The following is a 14663-nucleotide window of genomic DNA, read 5'->3' on the forward strand; positions in this document are numbered from 1 at the left end:
TTTTACATTACCCCTTCTCAAACTTGGCAATAGACAAGAAGCGGAGATTCACCATCAGCCTAAAATGATGAGCATAAAAGTGAGGTGATTTCTACTTATATCTCAAATCTTTATCAAACAAGTAGAATCGTGTAAATACTGCTGACTTCTTTGATAATCAATTTACAGATGAGAAACTGGGAACAGAAAAGTATCAGCATTTGGCAAATCTCCCTGTGGGTGAAGAAGCACAAAGTAGTATTATTCTGAGAAGAAGCAAAGCTGATAGTTTTCCTAAATACAGTAACTGCTTTCTATGGTGGCAAAGCTGAAAGTTTGCCTCAAGGACCTAAAAAATTATGGTCATGAGATGGCCAATAAATCCTCTCTCTTTGGCATGGCAGAGGAGCTGGTTGCGCAATGAAGGTGGGGATGTGCTGCCCTGGCATCAACACTGAGAAATCAGACGCATATGATGTTGGCACCTGCCATAGAAAAACCACAAGCTCAACAAAAAAAACCATATCATTTCCGATGTTCAGTGCAATGACTTGACTTGACTTGACCTTAAAAGAAAAGCATGTATTCTGTAATGGTGGGTACTGGTTTGTGTCGATGTTCTGTGTCTTGTCACTGTTATGATAAAAGATGATGCTCTTGAAGAAGACAAAGAGAACAGTTATTTTTTAAATTTGGTAGAAACAATACTAGTTCAAATAACAGTTGTTTTCTGTGTAGGTTTTGTCAAGAGATGAAGCTTATGAAGCTGCTCGTGAAACGAGTCTGGTACGATTCTACGTCATGTGATCGATCAAGATGCATACAAATCAACTTCAATACCGGTTTGTACTGGAGAAAAAGATATCTACTTTCAAGTCTCGAGGTATCATTTTCTACCAGCGTTTTGGCACTAAGAAGAAAATATGAAGGGTGAAAAAAATGTATGAACTGTTATAGATATCTCCGCATATTCTAGAAAGTACCGAGATATGAAAGATAAACGTATTTATAATTATTCTAGACTTGAAACACTAACAAAATCTTGATTTCCTAAAGAAGTTTAGCTTCTATAGTCCTGTTTGATGAAGTAAAAGAGTGGTTCAGACAAGCATACTTATAGTTATTCTAGATAAGAAGAGTTGGCTTTAAGTTGTCTTAAACTGTTTCTTCTAAGCAAATCTGTTCAGGGGGAAGAAGGCTTATTCTATAATGATATGAAGTAGTTTAAAGTCTCAACAACTGAAACACTTATTTCAAGTGAAGGGGAAAGCACTGAAGAGTTACAAGAATCTAAATCCCACAAGCCAAGAAACTTAAAACGTAAAGATAAACAAAACAACCCATGTCGAGACGTACCGTATTAGGACTTACGAATTTCTCGGCAGGACCTGATTCTGCGGAGTTGTTGGTCACTTCAGATGAGGAGAAAGGAGATGTTGGTCTAAACAGATGCTCAAAGATTGCCATGATAAGGAACATTGATATCAAGATTGCAGTGGCAACAAAGCCAAAGGAAATGGCATTCATGGATGATCCGAAGCTCTTCCATGGAGCTTCTTGACCAATGCCTGTTTGAGATGATGATGGGCTCTGCTCTGAAGTTGTGTATATGTTCCATGACTTTGATCTTTCAGACCCAACCTCACTCATACCTCTGTGGTTTCAATCTTCTTCAACTGAATGCTTGGAGAAAAAGTGATTCTGCTGAAAATGGCTTCCACATAAGAATGTATTGCTGCTGATGACCCTTAGCTCTGAAAAGAAACAGATTTTCTCAGTATTCTTATTTGAATCCCATCCCCATGGCAGAGCCACGAATTTTGATACAAGAGAGGCAAACATCTTATAAAGGAAATTCTACAAGGAACAACACCACCCACTCTCCCCCAATCACAACACACACCATATAGAGTCAAGTGGGGGAAGGGGGTCTTTGTCTTATCTTTTCTAGATCTTCAGCTAACTGCAGAAAAGAAAACTTCCGATATATTTTGTTTTTCATATTCTTAGAGGTAAGATTCCACGTCGGTTGGGGGAGTAGAACGTAACATTCTTTATAGGGGTGTGGAAACCTCTCCCGAACAAACGGAGGGGAAACCTAAAAGGGAAAGCCCAGAGAGGATAGCAGCGCCAATAAATCCATGAGAGCTTATTTGTAAAATAGCTCCAAATATATGCTAGCGGTGGGCTTGGGTTGTTACAATGGTATAGAGCCAGACACCGGGAGATGTGCCAGTGAAAAGGCTGAGCCCCGAAGGGAGGTGTACACAAGGCGGTGTGCCAGCAAGGATGCTGGGCCCCAGTTGGGGAAGAAATCCCACATCAATTGGGGAAGAGATCCCACATCGGTTGGGGAAGAGAATAAAACACCCTTTATAAGGGTATAAAAACCTTTTTTTAGCTGACGCGTTTTAAAAACCTTGAGGGGAAGCTCATAAGGAAAAGCCCAAAAAAGACAATATCTACTAGCGGTGAGCTTGGACCGTTACATTACATGCTTCAGTGATTAAGATATCGAGCCCTCCCCACGTTTGGGGGGTAGGGGGTGTTTGTGCAAGTGTTAAAATAAGAATGAGAAGAGAATAATAAACAAAAAGCAAGCACTTACTGAAGCCAAGGGAAGAGGAAGAAGATGCCCAAGATCCACTGTGATGCCAGTTAGTTATATTCTGATATCATCTGCTATAAACTAAATCAGTTTCTTAAGAGTTACTAAAGTTTTGAAGGATAGTTCGCATCCATTACTTCCCATTCCATAGCTAACCTGTCATGAAAAAAACAAGACATCTATTTTTCTCAAAGCATTTTTTAATATAGAAAGCAGCCAACACAGCCCAACCCAGTGCACACTTTTTGGTTGCTGCACTTTTTTCCATTTAATTGTGATGCGTAGCTTAGTGAATACTATACTTTGTCTGAAGCAACAATCTTAAAGAAAGCAAACGAATGGCCCTCCTTGTCTCGGACCCATAACAAGTGTAACATTTTTCTTTCAGGCTTTCCCTCAAAGTTCATAAAACGCATCTACTAGGGGAGGTTTCCATACCCTTATAAAAAATGTTTCGTTTTCCTCCCCAGCCAATGTGAGATCCACAATCCACCCATCTTCGAGGCTCAGCGTCCTTGCTGGCATTCGTTCCTCTCTTCAATCGGTGTAGGATTTTATTATCCCCCCTTCGAGACGCAACATCCTCGTTCGCACTCATTCCTCTCTCTAATCGATGTGGGATCTTACAATCTATCCACCTTCAGGGCCCAGTGTCCTCACTGACACTTGTTCTTCTCTTCAATCGATATAAAATCTCACAGTCTACCCACCTTCGAGGCGCAGTGTCCTTATACTCGTTTTTCTCTCCAATTGATGTGGGATCTCATAATCCATCCTCCTTCAGGGCCCAACATCCTCATACTTGTTCCTCTCTTCAATTGATGTCGGATCCGCAATCCACCCTCCTTTCAGGGCCCAGCGTTCTCGCTGGCACACCGCCCGATATCCACCCTCTTTGGACTCAGTATCCTTGCTGGCACACTGCTCGATATCTACCTTTATAAAAAATGTTCCGTTCTCCCCAACCGACGTGGGATCTCAGAATAAGAATGGCTTAGTAATTTAAAAAAGACGAGATTTTATTCCAAACTAAACCCAATCACCCTGGATGAGCTAAGTTAAGGCGTTCCGAAAGTTGGAGGAGGTTTTACAGCCATCTTGCTCAGATCATCTCCTAAATTTCCAAGATAACATTTGAATCAAATAATTACATGCTCTAACCTCCCACTCAGAATCATTACTTTTACCTCACCTCAGTAATGATTGTTCATCCATATTTACTCGCACAGTAGAAGAGCAAACAAAAGATAAACTATAGGCTTTCAGAGTTAAATCATTCTAGGATCATGGTTTTCATGAACACATTATGGACACACTCATGGAAATAATTTCTCTTCATCTAACAGTCATAAACCGATAGCGATGTTGAATCGTTCCTCGAGTTTTCTCACAAAACTATCAGCTCAAAGGTACATTTCAGAAACCATCCATACATTAACAGTGACGATATGGATATTAACGTAAGCAAAACAAAAGGTTGTCCAAAGTGAAGGCATGTCTGGTTTGTGTACCTATTTTGTATGAAAAAGAAGAAGAATAGGCAGCAAATGATTCCTCCGGAGAAAGAACATAAAGATAAAACGACATAATAAAGAGAATACGCTTACAGCTATGGTGTACTGAGAATAAGCTCATCCATATGATTCAAGAGAAGAAAGAAAGAGACCACAATTATTCCTCATAGATCTCTCATGTTCACAGGAACCCATAACTTTTGTCAGAAACACTAAACCCATTTGCTGTACTTCAACCATACCATTACCTTTTATTTTATTGATTAATTAGCTTTAGTTTAAGTTTTAGCAACTGGGTTTTGTGGGTTCCACTCACATTATGCATATGACCCACTTCTCACTAATCTTTTGAGAGCCTTTGTCTATCCTAAAGCAGCTGGTCTTACTAGACAACCACGGTTTTAAGTGAATTAAGTTTACTGTCCATGCCCACTGCTAGTAGGTATTGTTTGTTTTGACTTGTTTTGTATCGTCGTCAGCCTCACGGTTTTAAAATGTGTCTGCTAGGGAAAGGTTTCTACATTGTGATAGGGAATGTTTCGTTCTTCTCTTCAACTAATGTGAGGTCTCACAAGCTCGGTGTCTGGCTTTGATACCATTTGTGACAACCAAGCCCACCACTAGCGTCTTTGTTGGTACATCGCTCGGTGTCTGGCTTTGATACCATTTGTGATAACCCAAGCCTACTGCTAGCAGATATTGTCTACTTTGACACGTTACATATCAATATCAGTCTCAAGGTTTTAAAATGCGGTTAGGGAGAAGTTTCCACATCCTTATAAGGAATGCTTCATTCCTCTCTCCAACCGATGTGGGATCTCACAATCTACCCCCTTGCGGGCCCAACGTCTTCATTGGCACACAACCCGGTGCCTGACTCTGATACTATTTGTTATAGCTCAAGCCTACCATTAGCAGATATTGTTCGCTTTAGCTAGTTACATATCGCTGTCAGCCTCACGATTTTAAAACGCGTCTGCTAGGGAAAGATTTCATAATCCACCCCCTTGGAGATCTTACAATTCACCCCTCTTGGGGGCTCAGTGTTTTCACTAGCACACCGTTGGGTGTCTGGCTCTGATACCATTTGTGACAACCAAGCCCACCACTAGCAAATATTGTTTGTTTTGGCCTGTTATCTATCGCCATCAGCCCCATGGTCTTAAAATGCATTTGCTAGGGAGAGGTATCAACACCCTTATAAGGAATGCTTCGTTTCCTCTCCAACTGATGTGAAATCTTACAATCCATCTCCGTTGGGGGCCCAGTGTCCTTGCTGGCACACTGCCCGGTGTCTTGACTCTAATACCATTTGTAACAGTCCAAGCCCTCCGCTAGTAGATATTGTCCGTTTTAGCTCGTTACGTATCATTCGCCGTCAGCTTCACAGTTCTAAAACACGTTTGCTTAGGAGATATTTCTACACTCTTATAGGAATGTTTCATTTTCCTCTCTAATCGACGTGGATTTCACAATAAATTTTAAATTTTTGGAGTTCAAATGTATCTCCAAAGATCTCAACCAACCAAAGCATAGTTGAAGGTAGACTCAAGAGGGGGCATTTTACCCTCCTTCCTTCATCTTTTCCACCCATGTCTATACATTTCAAGCTTTTACCTAGCACCATTGAGGTTACAACTAGTTTTACCTGATATAAAGGAATAGAACTGTTAAGCAAAGACTACTCTCCTTACCATAGACCATCAAGGTGTTGTGGAAAAGAAACCCGCAATAATTACAATGCGTATGCAGTTCTTCTACCTAAAATGCATTGATCGAAGATCTTTTCGTCAACCGAACGATCGATCAATCAATCAAACTTTAGCTACTAACTTAAAGTCAGTTACCGTCATCATAACCTATACTCTTATGCAGAATTAAACATTTAAAACTTCATCATAAAACATTGTCATGGACTTACATGTTCGAATACATCTTTAAAACAACATAAAAAAAAATACTAAATAAAATAAATAAAAGTAAAAACAACCCTATCCTAATCTAAAGTCTAAGAAATAAAATACTATTATCGAAATGTCATGGTCTTGACTTACAATGCTGTCATCAGCCGTACATAGATGTCTTATCTTTACCTCAAATAGTTTAAGAAAACCGTACAGAAATGACTTATCTTTACCTGAAATAGAAGTAGCACACAGTTCGAGTAGATTAAGAAACAACACTCAGTAAATGACCCCACTATTAAAGTCGGGTCATATTCCCGGTCTTCAAAAATTTGAGATGTGGTTCATTAATGGCTCTCCTCACCAAACAGCCAAAACATTTCATTTCAACCAAAAAGGGCACAAAAAGGAGAAAAAACCAAGTTCCCAATTCCATATAAGACATATTTTTTTGTAAAAGTGAAGGGCCTCATGAAAAGAAAACACAATAATTCAACACATTGAAGCATATATTTTCCCTCTTTTTCTTTGATTTTCCTTTCCCAACAATCAATGGTCGAATTCCAAATCAAACAAGAACAAAATTTGTAATAAAAAAAAAAAAATGAACAGAAGTTTAAAATTCACATAAAAAAAAAAATTGAAATTTCTTCACCTGTTCATCACGTTCTGGGCTTCAATTTCTTTTTCTCCCTTCCTTTACGTGTCACAATCACGTTCCTACAGGACGTTTGTAAACGATTGTGCGGTACTCACTCTCACTACTCAGTGAGTTATCCAACTTAAAATTGTGTCGCCTTTTGCTTGACGACTTATACACAAGCCTCTAGCTTCACTTTAAGAAAAATGTTATAGAAAACGAAGGTAGAGAAAGAATTTATAAAACAATGTTATAGGCTATAAGCAAAAAGGCAACGCAACGACTTAAATAGTATATAACAACGGGTAGGAAGAATTGACTACTAGTTGCACCTCTTATAGTACATTATGAGGCATGACGCCTTCGGTAAAAGGAAGGAAAATTCATGGACTGACCCCATTGTCTCCACCCGTAGGAACTACGAGATCACCTCAAAGACGCTTTTGGTATCCAGGGGTCGTGGACCGACCATACAACCCTGTTCAATAAGTGGAACGCATTAGTTGTCCGCTATCCAGTTGGGCAGTAAGGGTTAGAGAAGGGCAATCACTCATTCTTAAAACCAACATTACCCCTACAGTACATTATGAGGCATTTCAGGTCTACCACATGATTATGCCAAAACGTCAAACTTAGAAAATACAATAAGAAAATTATACATTATAAAAGCGGTAAAGTAAAGCAATAAAATGATACAACACAATAATTTTGACATGCAATAGACATACAACCATAAACAACATATTTTAAACTAATATGACAGCGACAGTAGGATAGTTTGATTCAAGTAAAAAGAAAGTAATTAAGGGAAGAAAGGAATTTATTTATGAAATTCTATCATAAAATTTATGGATGGTAAAATAAATTAATATAAAGCAAAGGGCAATAATTTAAAAGATATATTATGTTGGAATTGTGATAGAAAAATGTGATTATGTCTGTGTAACGAAAAATTCATTTTTTATTTATAATTATTTTGAAGCATTTAAAAAAAAAAAATTCATAAAAAGTCCATCAATATTGTTTTCTCATATTTTTTTAAAAAGGGAATTCAAATTATAAATATGCTTTCTTTTACCATGAAAAATGTTAATTAAATCATTATTTGTCCTGAATATATATATATATAATTGGGGATTGATATAATTGAAATAATTTGTTAATAAAAATACTTGGTTATGATTGAGCCTCCATTGTTGTTTTTTTTTTTTTTTTTTTTTAAATTATTATTATTATTATTATTATTATTATTATTATTATTATTATTATTATTATTATTATTATTATTATTATTACTACTACTACGACAAGGGATGGGGACTAAAACCTTCTTCATCCTGTTCCTGCTTCCTATTTTAATCTCCATCTTCACAAATTGTATACTTATTTTTGTAAGATTAGAGCAAGAATTTCTCGAACTTTTATTAAAAAAAAAAGGTTAAAAGTGTCCACAATGATACATTTAAATTTTCATGAGTATTTTTGTAAACAATCATAATATAAGGGTATTTTTAATTTTTTTTTTAAGTTCTAAAGGTATTAATGAAAATTTTAAGTTGAAGGGTATTTTTAAAATATTGTAAAAAAATTTTAAATTTTTTTTTATAGATTTTTGTGTAAAAAATTTAGTGGTAAAGTAAAAATTTATGAGATTTTTATTAATTTAGCTTAATTGTTAAAACTAAAAAAATAAAATATCTAAATTTTTTGCATTTCATTTTTATTAATTTTATATTTATTATATAATTTTAAAACATTATAATTAAATATTATTTAAAAATATTGAAAGCACGTGCAAATTACATTAATAAGTGTATTGAAAATGAAAGAAAAATTGAATACCTAACTTAAATTCATTATTCAAAATTAAAAAAAAAAAAAGTATTAATTAAAAAAAAAATTAAAATATAAACATATTCAAATCTACCCAAATTGAACTAACCGTCTAATTTGGGCTTTGGCCCATTAGTACTGTTCTTTCATTTAAGCCCATCAAATAGTTTACTTGGGCTTTGGCCCATTAATTTTATTCTTTCATTTAAGCCCATCAAATTTTATTTGACGCAAATTATGTCTGTGGTGACGAGTCCATTCGGCGGAGCTTATCATTTAGCTCCTTTGAACTCGTCTCAATAATTGGTGTGACATGACCTATTCAATAATTAATTTCTAATTTGATTATGGGATCATACGATGCAATAGAAGCTTACCCCTTATAATATTTGAATCAGACGTTATATGAGTACCATAGTTATTGGTGTCACAACTTAGGTGCCTATTTACCCGATCACACGTGTAGTTACCACAAAATCCACATGTTATTACTTTAACCAATTAATATCGAACATTCTTACATGTCATCTCTAACGACCCTAAAATTTTACCTATTTATTTTAAGGTCATTACTATACTTTGAAATGCAGAATATACATTAAATGGACCCGGTTCATAAATGCGACTTACACTTGCCTTTTATTACCTCGGGAAAGAGAAAAGATTACAAGGGAAAAAGAAATAAATATTATTGAAATAAAGGAAAAGGAACCAAAACCGAAAGGAATGTTTTAATTCTACCCTATCGTTTATTATGCAAATACAACTCAACATATATTAACTTATACTAGTGATGCAAAACGAATTCAACTTAGACTATGAAATGGAAAAACAACTATCCTATGCATGTGCCACGGTCCCAGGGTGTACGATGCCGCCGTCGTCGTCACATGGGTGCCTTGCCCTTATCTGCAAAAATAAAGTAGCACGAGACTTGAGTATTTCTAGAATACTCTGTAAGTGACCCACTATCGGGGTTATGCAACAATCACATGCAATGAAATGATGGGACCTATCGTTTCGTTTCGTTTTCCCTACGGTGCAGTCCTAACGGATAATCGTGGACGTGTACCATATACTCTACACACAACCCATACGTGCGAGTATGGGCTCACCAGCTAGTTCGCACACCGCTGGCCCACTGTTCTTATCCGGTGGGCATACTCTGGGAGCCCCTTATGCCAGAACCCATTAAAACTAGAGCCGTCACGGCAGCGCTATGCAATACATAACGATCATTGACCTGCCATTGGATGTACGCGTCCGTACCCTCGTGATGGGATGGGGGTATCCCCCAGATGCATGTACACACATAATGCATGAGGTCCCCTATTTCTACATTTATCTTTAATGACCATAACCCCCTGTCACGTTTCATGCTTCATGTCATTCTCATTTTCAATTCACATTTCATACACATTTCTGTCGGGGATATGATTCCAAACAGTTTACCATGTTTCATGTCATACAATTCATGCTGTTCACATTCACATATTCCATACAAACATGTCATAATCATTCAAGGACCACATATCGTCACATGCATAACATATCACATCAAACTAAGTAGCATACATAGCATACATTCACGTTCACATGATTTCATACTTAAGCACATTAAACTAGCATACAATTTAATGACACGTGCAAATCCACGGGCACGTGCCAGCATACAGCAAATAACGCGTAACCTATGACGGGTGAGCCACTTACTTGGTAAGCCTTAGCCGAAATACCCCCTAAAATATAATGTAAGCTCCTAGCTCATCGTGGACGTTCTACGCTTCCGTTGGTAGTTGGTTTCTATTGGTTCATTCGTCACTTCCGTTAGTATTTCACAAATATACTTAATTCTCAACTCGAATTTGTGAAATACGACCTTAAAATGTTATATTTTACCTTAAACAGGGCCGAAACTAAGTCCGGGAGGGTCGGAACGATGACAAACGGTCTGGAAATAGGTTTCCCGAGCTGAATAAGCCGCCGAAGCCGAGGGGAGCCGCGCTGCAAACGTGCCACGTGTCACAATCAGAGAGCGACGCGTGTGCAGGGGGTCTCGGGTCGAGGCGCGGGTTATCAGATCACTCGCGAGTCTCGGGCTGTACGCGGTGATGGACCGTTCGCGTGTGAAGGAAATAAATGCAGGCGGGCTGGCTTATGCGGTTTGGGCCGGAGCGTTTGGGCCGCGGGAACTGTCAGGTTTTGTGCCGACCTAAGGGAGCTGGATTTGGTTCGGGTTGTGGGATCCGGCCCTCGGGTTGGACTTCGTCCCCTTCACCCGACTGCCTTCACGTTTTTTCGGCGACTTTTCTCTCTCCTCGACAACGTCGTCTCGACGTCCTTTTTCCCTCTTTTTTTCTCCGTTCCCAAGACTCTTCTTCACCCTAACCCGTTTTTGGTACATATCTCGTTTGTAAGGGCCTCACACTCCCGGATCTGGAGAAGTTCAGAAGTTCGACGTTCCATCTTCCTTGCCGATGGTGTTCAGCGTAAAAGATTCGTCTAAAATCTACTCCGGATGTGTGTAAAGGGTTCTGGGATTACTTTTGTGGTGAAAAATGGAAGTTTTGACGTTGTTCTCGTATGGTTCGGCTTCGCCGGAGTTTCGTCGAGGTTTTTTGTTCCTTCTCGTTTTTTTACTGTTTTCGTTCTTCGTAAGTCATTTCAGGGTTGCTGAAGGTCGGGGACAAGTTCTGTGGCATCCCAACCTTCTACAAGGCAAACTTAAAAAAGGAATTTCAATTAGCTACTTACATAAATTAACGCCTTAATCCGTCGCATGACTCTCCACAATGGTATGATATTGTCCACTTTAAGCATAAGCTTTCATGGCTTTGCTTTGTGTTTCCCCAAAAGGCCTCACGCCAATGGAGAGAGTATTCTTTGTTTATAAACCCATGATCATTCCCTATTTGAGACTTTTATTATCCAACCGTTTGGTCTAGAGATGTTGTAAAACATCTCCCCAAAATTTTTCATTTATTTTTGTGGGAATTGGGGGAGAAATTTCGGTGACAATGATCAAGTTACCCACGATGTGAGGTCCCACGTCAGTTAGAGAGGGGAACGAAGCATTCATGTGGAAACCTCTCTCTAACGGACGCATTTTAAAATCGTGAGACTGACCGTGAAATGTAATAGACCAAAGCGAACAATATCGACTAATGATGAGATTGAGCTGTTATACACGAATAATTTTTTCCATTTATATATATATATATAGTTGGTCAAACAATTACGCAATTAGCCTTTAATTTGAAAAACTCTTTTTGTAATTAAAAATTCTATTCAAATAACTTTCTTGCAAATGTTTTAATAAAAGCTTAAAATATTATAAATGGTTATAATATTTGGGATTTTTTTTTTAAAAAAAAAACCTTTACTCAATAAGTGGTTGAATTTGAATAAAGAAGTCGATCAAATGATGATATGATATTTAAAAATATTATTTTCTAAGACCGAACATTTTCTTAAGGTTAGATATTAAAGTCGTTTTACTTAATTAAAATATATGTTCAACAACGAAAACTTGATTTTGAGTCGATTGATCAAGGCAACGGTTCTAGTTTTACCTTTAAAAATAGCAAATATAGTCAACAAACACGAAATACGTGCATCACATCTAGTTCGTAGGCATTAAGAATGTAAGTGTACTTAGATTTTTGGCCTAAACCGATAAGTAAGTCTATACGAGGATCTAATACGTCATTTTAATGATAAACAAAAATAGATCGATTGATGTGAAGTTATTATTAAAATAAATAAATACAAAATAAAATCCTAACAACTTTACTTTAAGCAAAATCTTGTGATATGAAAAAAAAAAGGAAAAGAAATGATACTCTTCAAAAGTTGATGGGGTTGGAATTTGGAATTAGTGCTTATAAAATAAATAAATAAATAAATAAATAAATAAATAAATAAATAAATAAACCCTTCTTCAAAGCAATGAATGAAACTAATGAGGACAAAACTTAAAAAGCCAAAAAGAAATATATATATATATATATATATATAAAAGCTAAATTAATAAAAGTTTATTACCCCTAAAATTTATAATTTATTTAAAAAGTATTTTTAAATTTTTAAAATTTTTAATAATATTCTTAAACTTTAAAAAAAAAAATTAAAATATTTTTAAAATTTTAATAGTATTTTAAAACTCCTCATTACTAACTTTCAAATTTGAAAAAAAAATCCCGTGGAAAATTTAAACATAGCATTAATACGGATAACGACTTTTTCTTCTTCGTTTAGATAAAATGAATTTGAATGGATTGAATAAAATTTGGCAAACGAATACCCGTTGAAAATTTAAACCTAGCATTAATGCTCTTAATTATTATAAAAAAAAAAAAAAAAAAAAGAATCTTTGGAAGTTCATTAGTATTTTTTTAAATGTAATTCTGAACTAAAGAATATTTTTAAAATTAAAAAAAAAGTGTAAATGTGTTTTTTTAAAGGTAATATGAAGCTTTTAACTAGAGGGTAATTTTTAAATTTTAAAAAATATTTTTCAAACTTTTTTTTTTTAAATGGTAGTTTTGAAATAATTTTAGAAGACATATTTTTTAAACCATTTTAAGGTATTTTTAATGCAAAATGTTAAAGGTTTCACATTTACTAGGTATTTTAAAACATTTTTTTTTTTTAATTTTAAGAGTGTTTTTTTAAGGGATTATTGAAATTCATGTCAAATACATCTTTAATAAACTTATTTCTTTAAAATTAATTGATTTATTGAGTATAAATTTGAACGTAAAATTTAAAATTTTTTAAAATTAATTAATTTATTAAATATAAATTTAGTATTTTAATAAATTAGTGAGTTTGACAGTTAGAACCAAAATTTCTAAAATTTTAAAATTTAGAGACTAAATTTATAATTTAATACAACCGATTTAAAACATTAGAAAGAGAAAGATAGAGAGAGAAAATTAGGGTTTTGGGTGTTTGTATGAAAGATGACAAAATCTCTCTTAATATTGTTTTTTTATGGCACATTAATGAAATCATCATATAAATAGTTGGTTGCATGTGTTACCTACTCGCTCACACTATAATATTACCAAATTTAGACATTAAATTATATCATATGATATTAAATTAGAGATGATTTTACTATTGTTTTATCATCCAATAAAAATTTGCCATATCAAATGGGTTTGATTTCATCAGCATATAGGAAAGATTAATGTAATAAACAATAGATACGAGGATAACGATCGTGACATATAAGTTCCAGTTCTTATAACACTTAATCTAGAATGTACAAAAAAATCAATGATTCGAAAAACTCTATCAACTCAATTATATCCGTAAAATTTAGGTTGAGTTCATTATTTACTAAGGGTTATTTGGATGATGTTTGACAAATTTACAACCCAAATAAAGTTTGAATCTAAAAAATGTCTGAACTCGACCCAACTTAATCCATGAACATCCTTATACCTTTAAACTCTCGAAGATTTTCATTTTTACCTTTGAACTTCAAATTTGTTTTGAGAAAATGCTCTTTAAAACTTTAAACGTTGTAAATGATCCCACATACATCTTTTGATTTTTACACCGTAACTATCAAGGGTGTTTCTTGAAACAAATTTCAACATTAAACGTTCCAAAATTGAGGGGTATGATCGAAACAAACTTCAAAGTTTAGGGGTATTTGTGTAATTTAACACCATTTTAATATAAAACATATAAAAACATGAAAAATTGAAAAGGGTTTCCTCCTCTTCTTGTTTGTTTTGTTGTATGGTAGAGGTGATGATGATGTTGTTTCCATGGACGAGTTTAGGGTTTGTTTAGTACAATTTTGGAGACTACTTTAGAGGCCCACCTTAATGAGTATGCCTTATCCCTCTCATTGCCCTTTTGCTTTTGCCTCCTCTTTCTTTTCTTCATACAAAATAACTAAACCTCATTGCATTCCCATAATTTCTTGGATTAGGTTCTATCTCTTAATTTGATAAGAATCTTATTTACTAGTAAAAAGTTTTAACGATTTTTAAATGTTTTTAATATAAGTATCGACCTTCATAATTATATATACGTTGTAAGAATCGTTACTTTCGATGATATAATATGATAAGACAATCATTATCCTCCACATAACGATTCAAGCTTTTGTTGAAGCAAGAACCCTTGAATCAAAGAAATTAACATCTCCTTATACAAGATTCGGA

The 14663-nt window shown here is 35.2% G+C and overlaps 1 protein-coding gene across 3 annotated transcripts; it reads right to left on the bottom strand.

Moving 5' to 3' along the window:
* Positions 1-65: 65 nt before the first annotated feature.
* Positions 66-2948, bottom strand: LOC111482824. Of its 3 annotated transcripts, none has more exons than XM_023128796.1 (4): positions 2588-2948; positions 1336-1733; positions 546-635; positions 66-464 (listed from the first exon to the last, which is right to left on the bottom strand). In XM_023128796.1, exons 2-4 carry the CDS (start codon positions 1627-1629, stop codon positions 321-323), a joined length of 528 nt encoding a protein of 175 aa, XP_022984564.1. In that variant the 5' UTR covers positions 1630-1733; positions 2588-2948; the 3' UTR covers positions 66-320. The 3 variants fall into 3 exon arrangements, with proteins under 3 accessions (XP_022984564.1, XP_022984566.1, XP_022984567.1); XM_023128798.1 differs by lacking the exon at positions 2588-2948 and adding an exon at positions 1883-2167; XM_023128799.1 differs by lacking the exons at positions 546-635; positions 2588-2948 and having other exon boundaries at positions 1336-1872.
* Positions 2949-14663: the final 11715 nt, after the last annotated feature.

This window comes from Cucurbita maxima, unplaced genomic scaffold (assembly GCF_002738345.1).
Source record: "Cucurbita maxima cultivar Rimu unplaced genomic scaffold, Cmax_1.0 Cma_Scf00008, whole genome shotgun sequence".
NCBI lineage: Eukaryota > Viridiplantae > Streptophyta > Magnoliopsida > Cucurbitales > Cucurbitaceae > Cucurbita > Cucurbita maxima.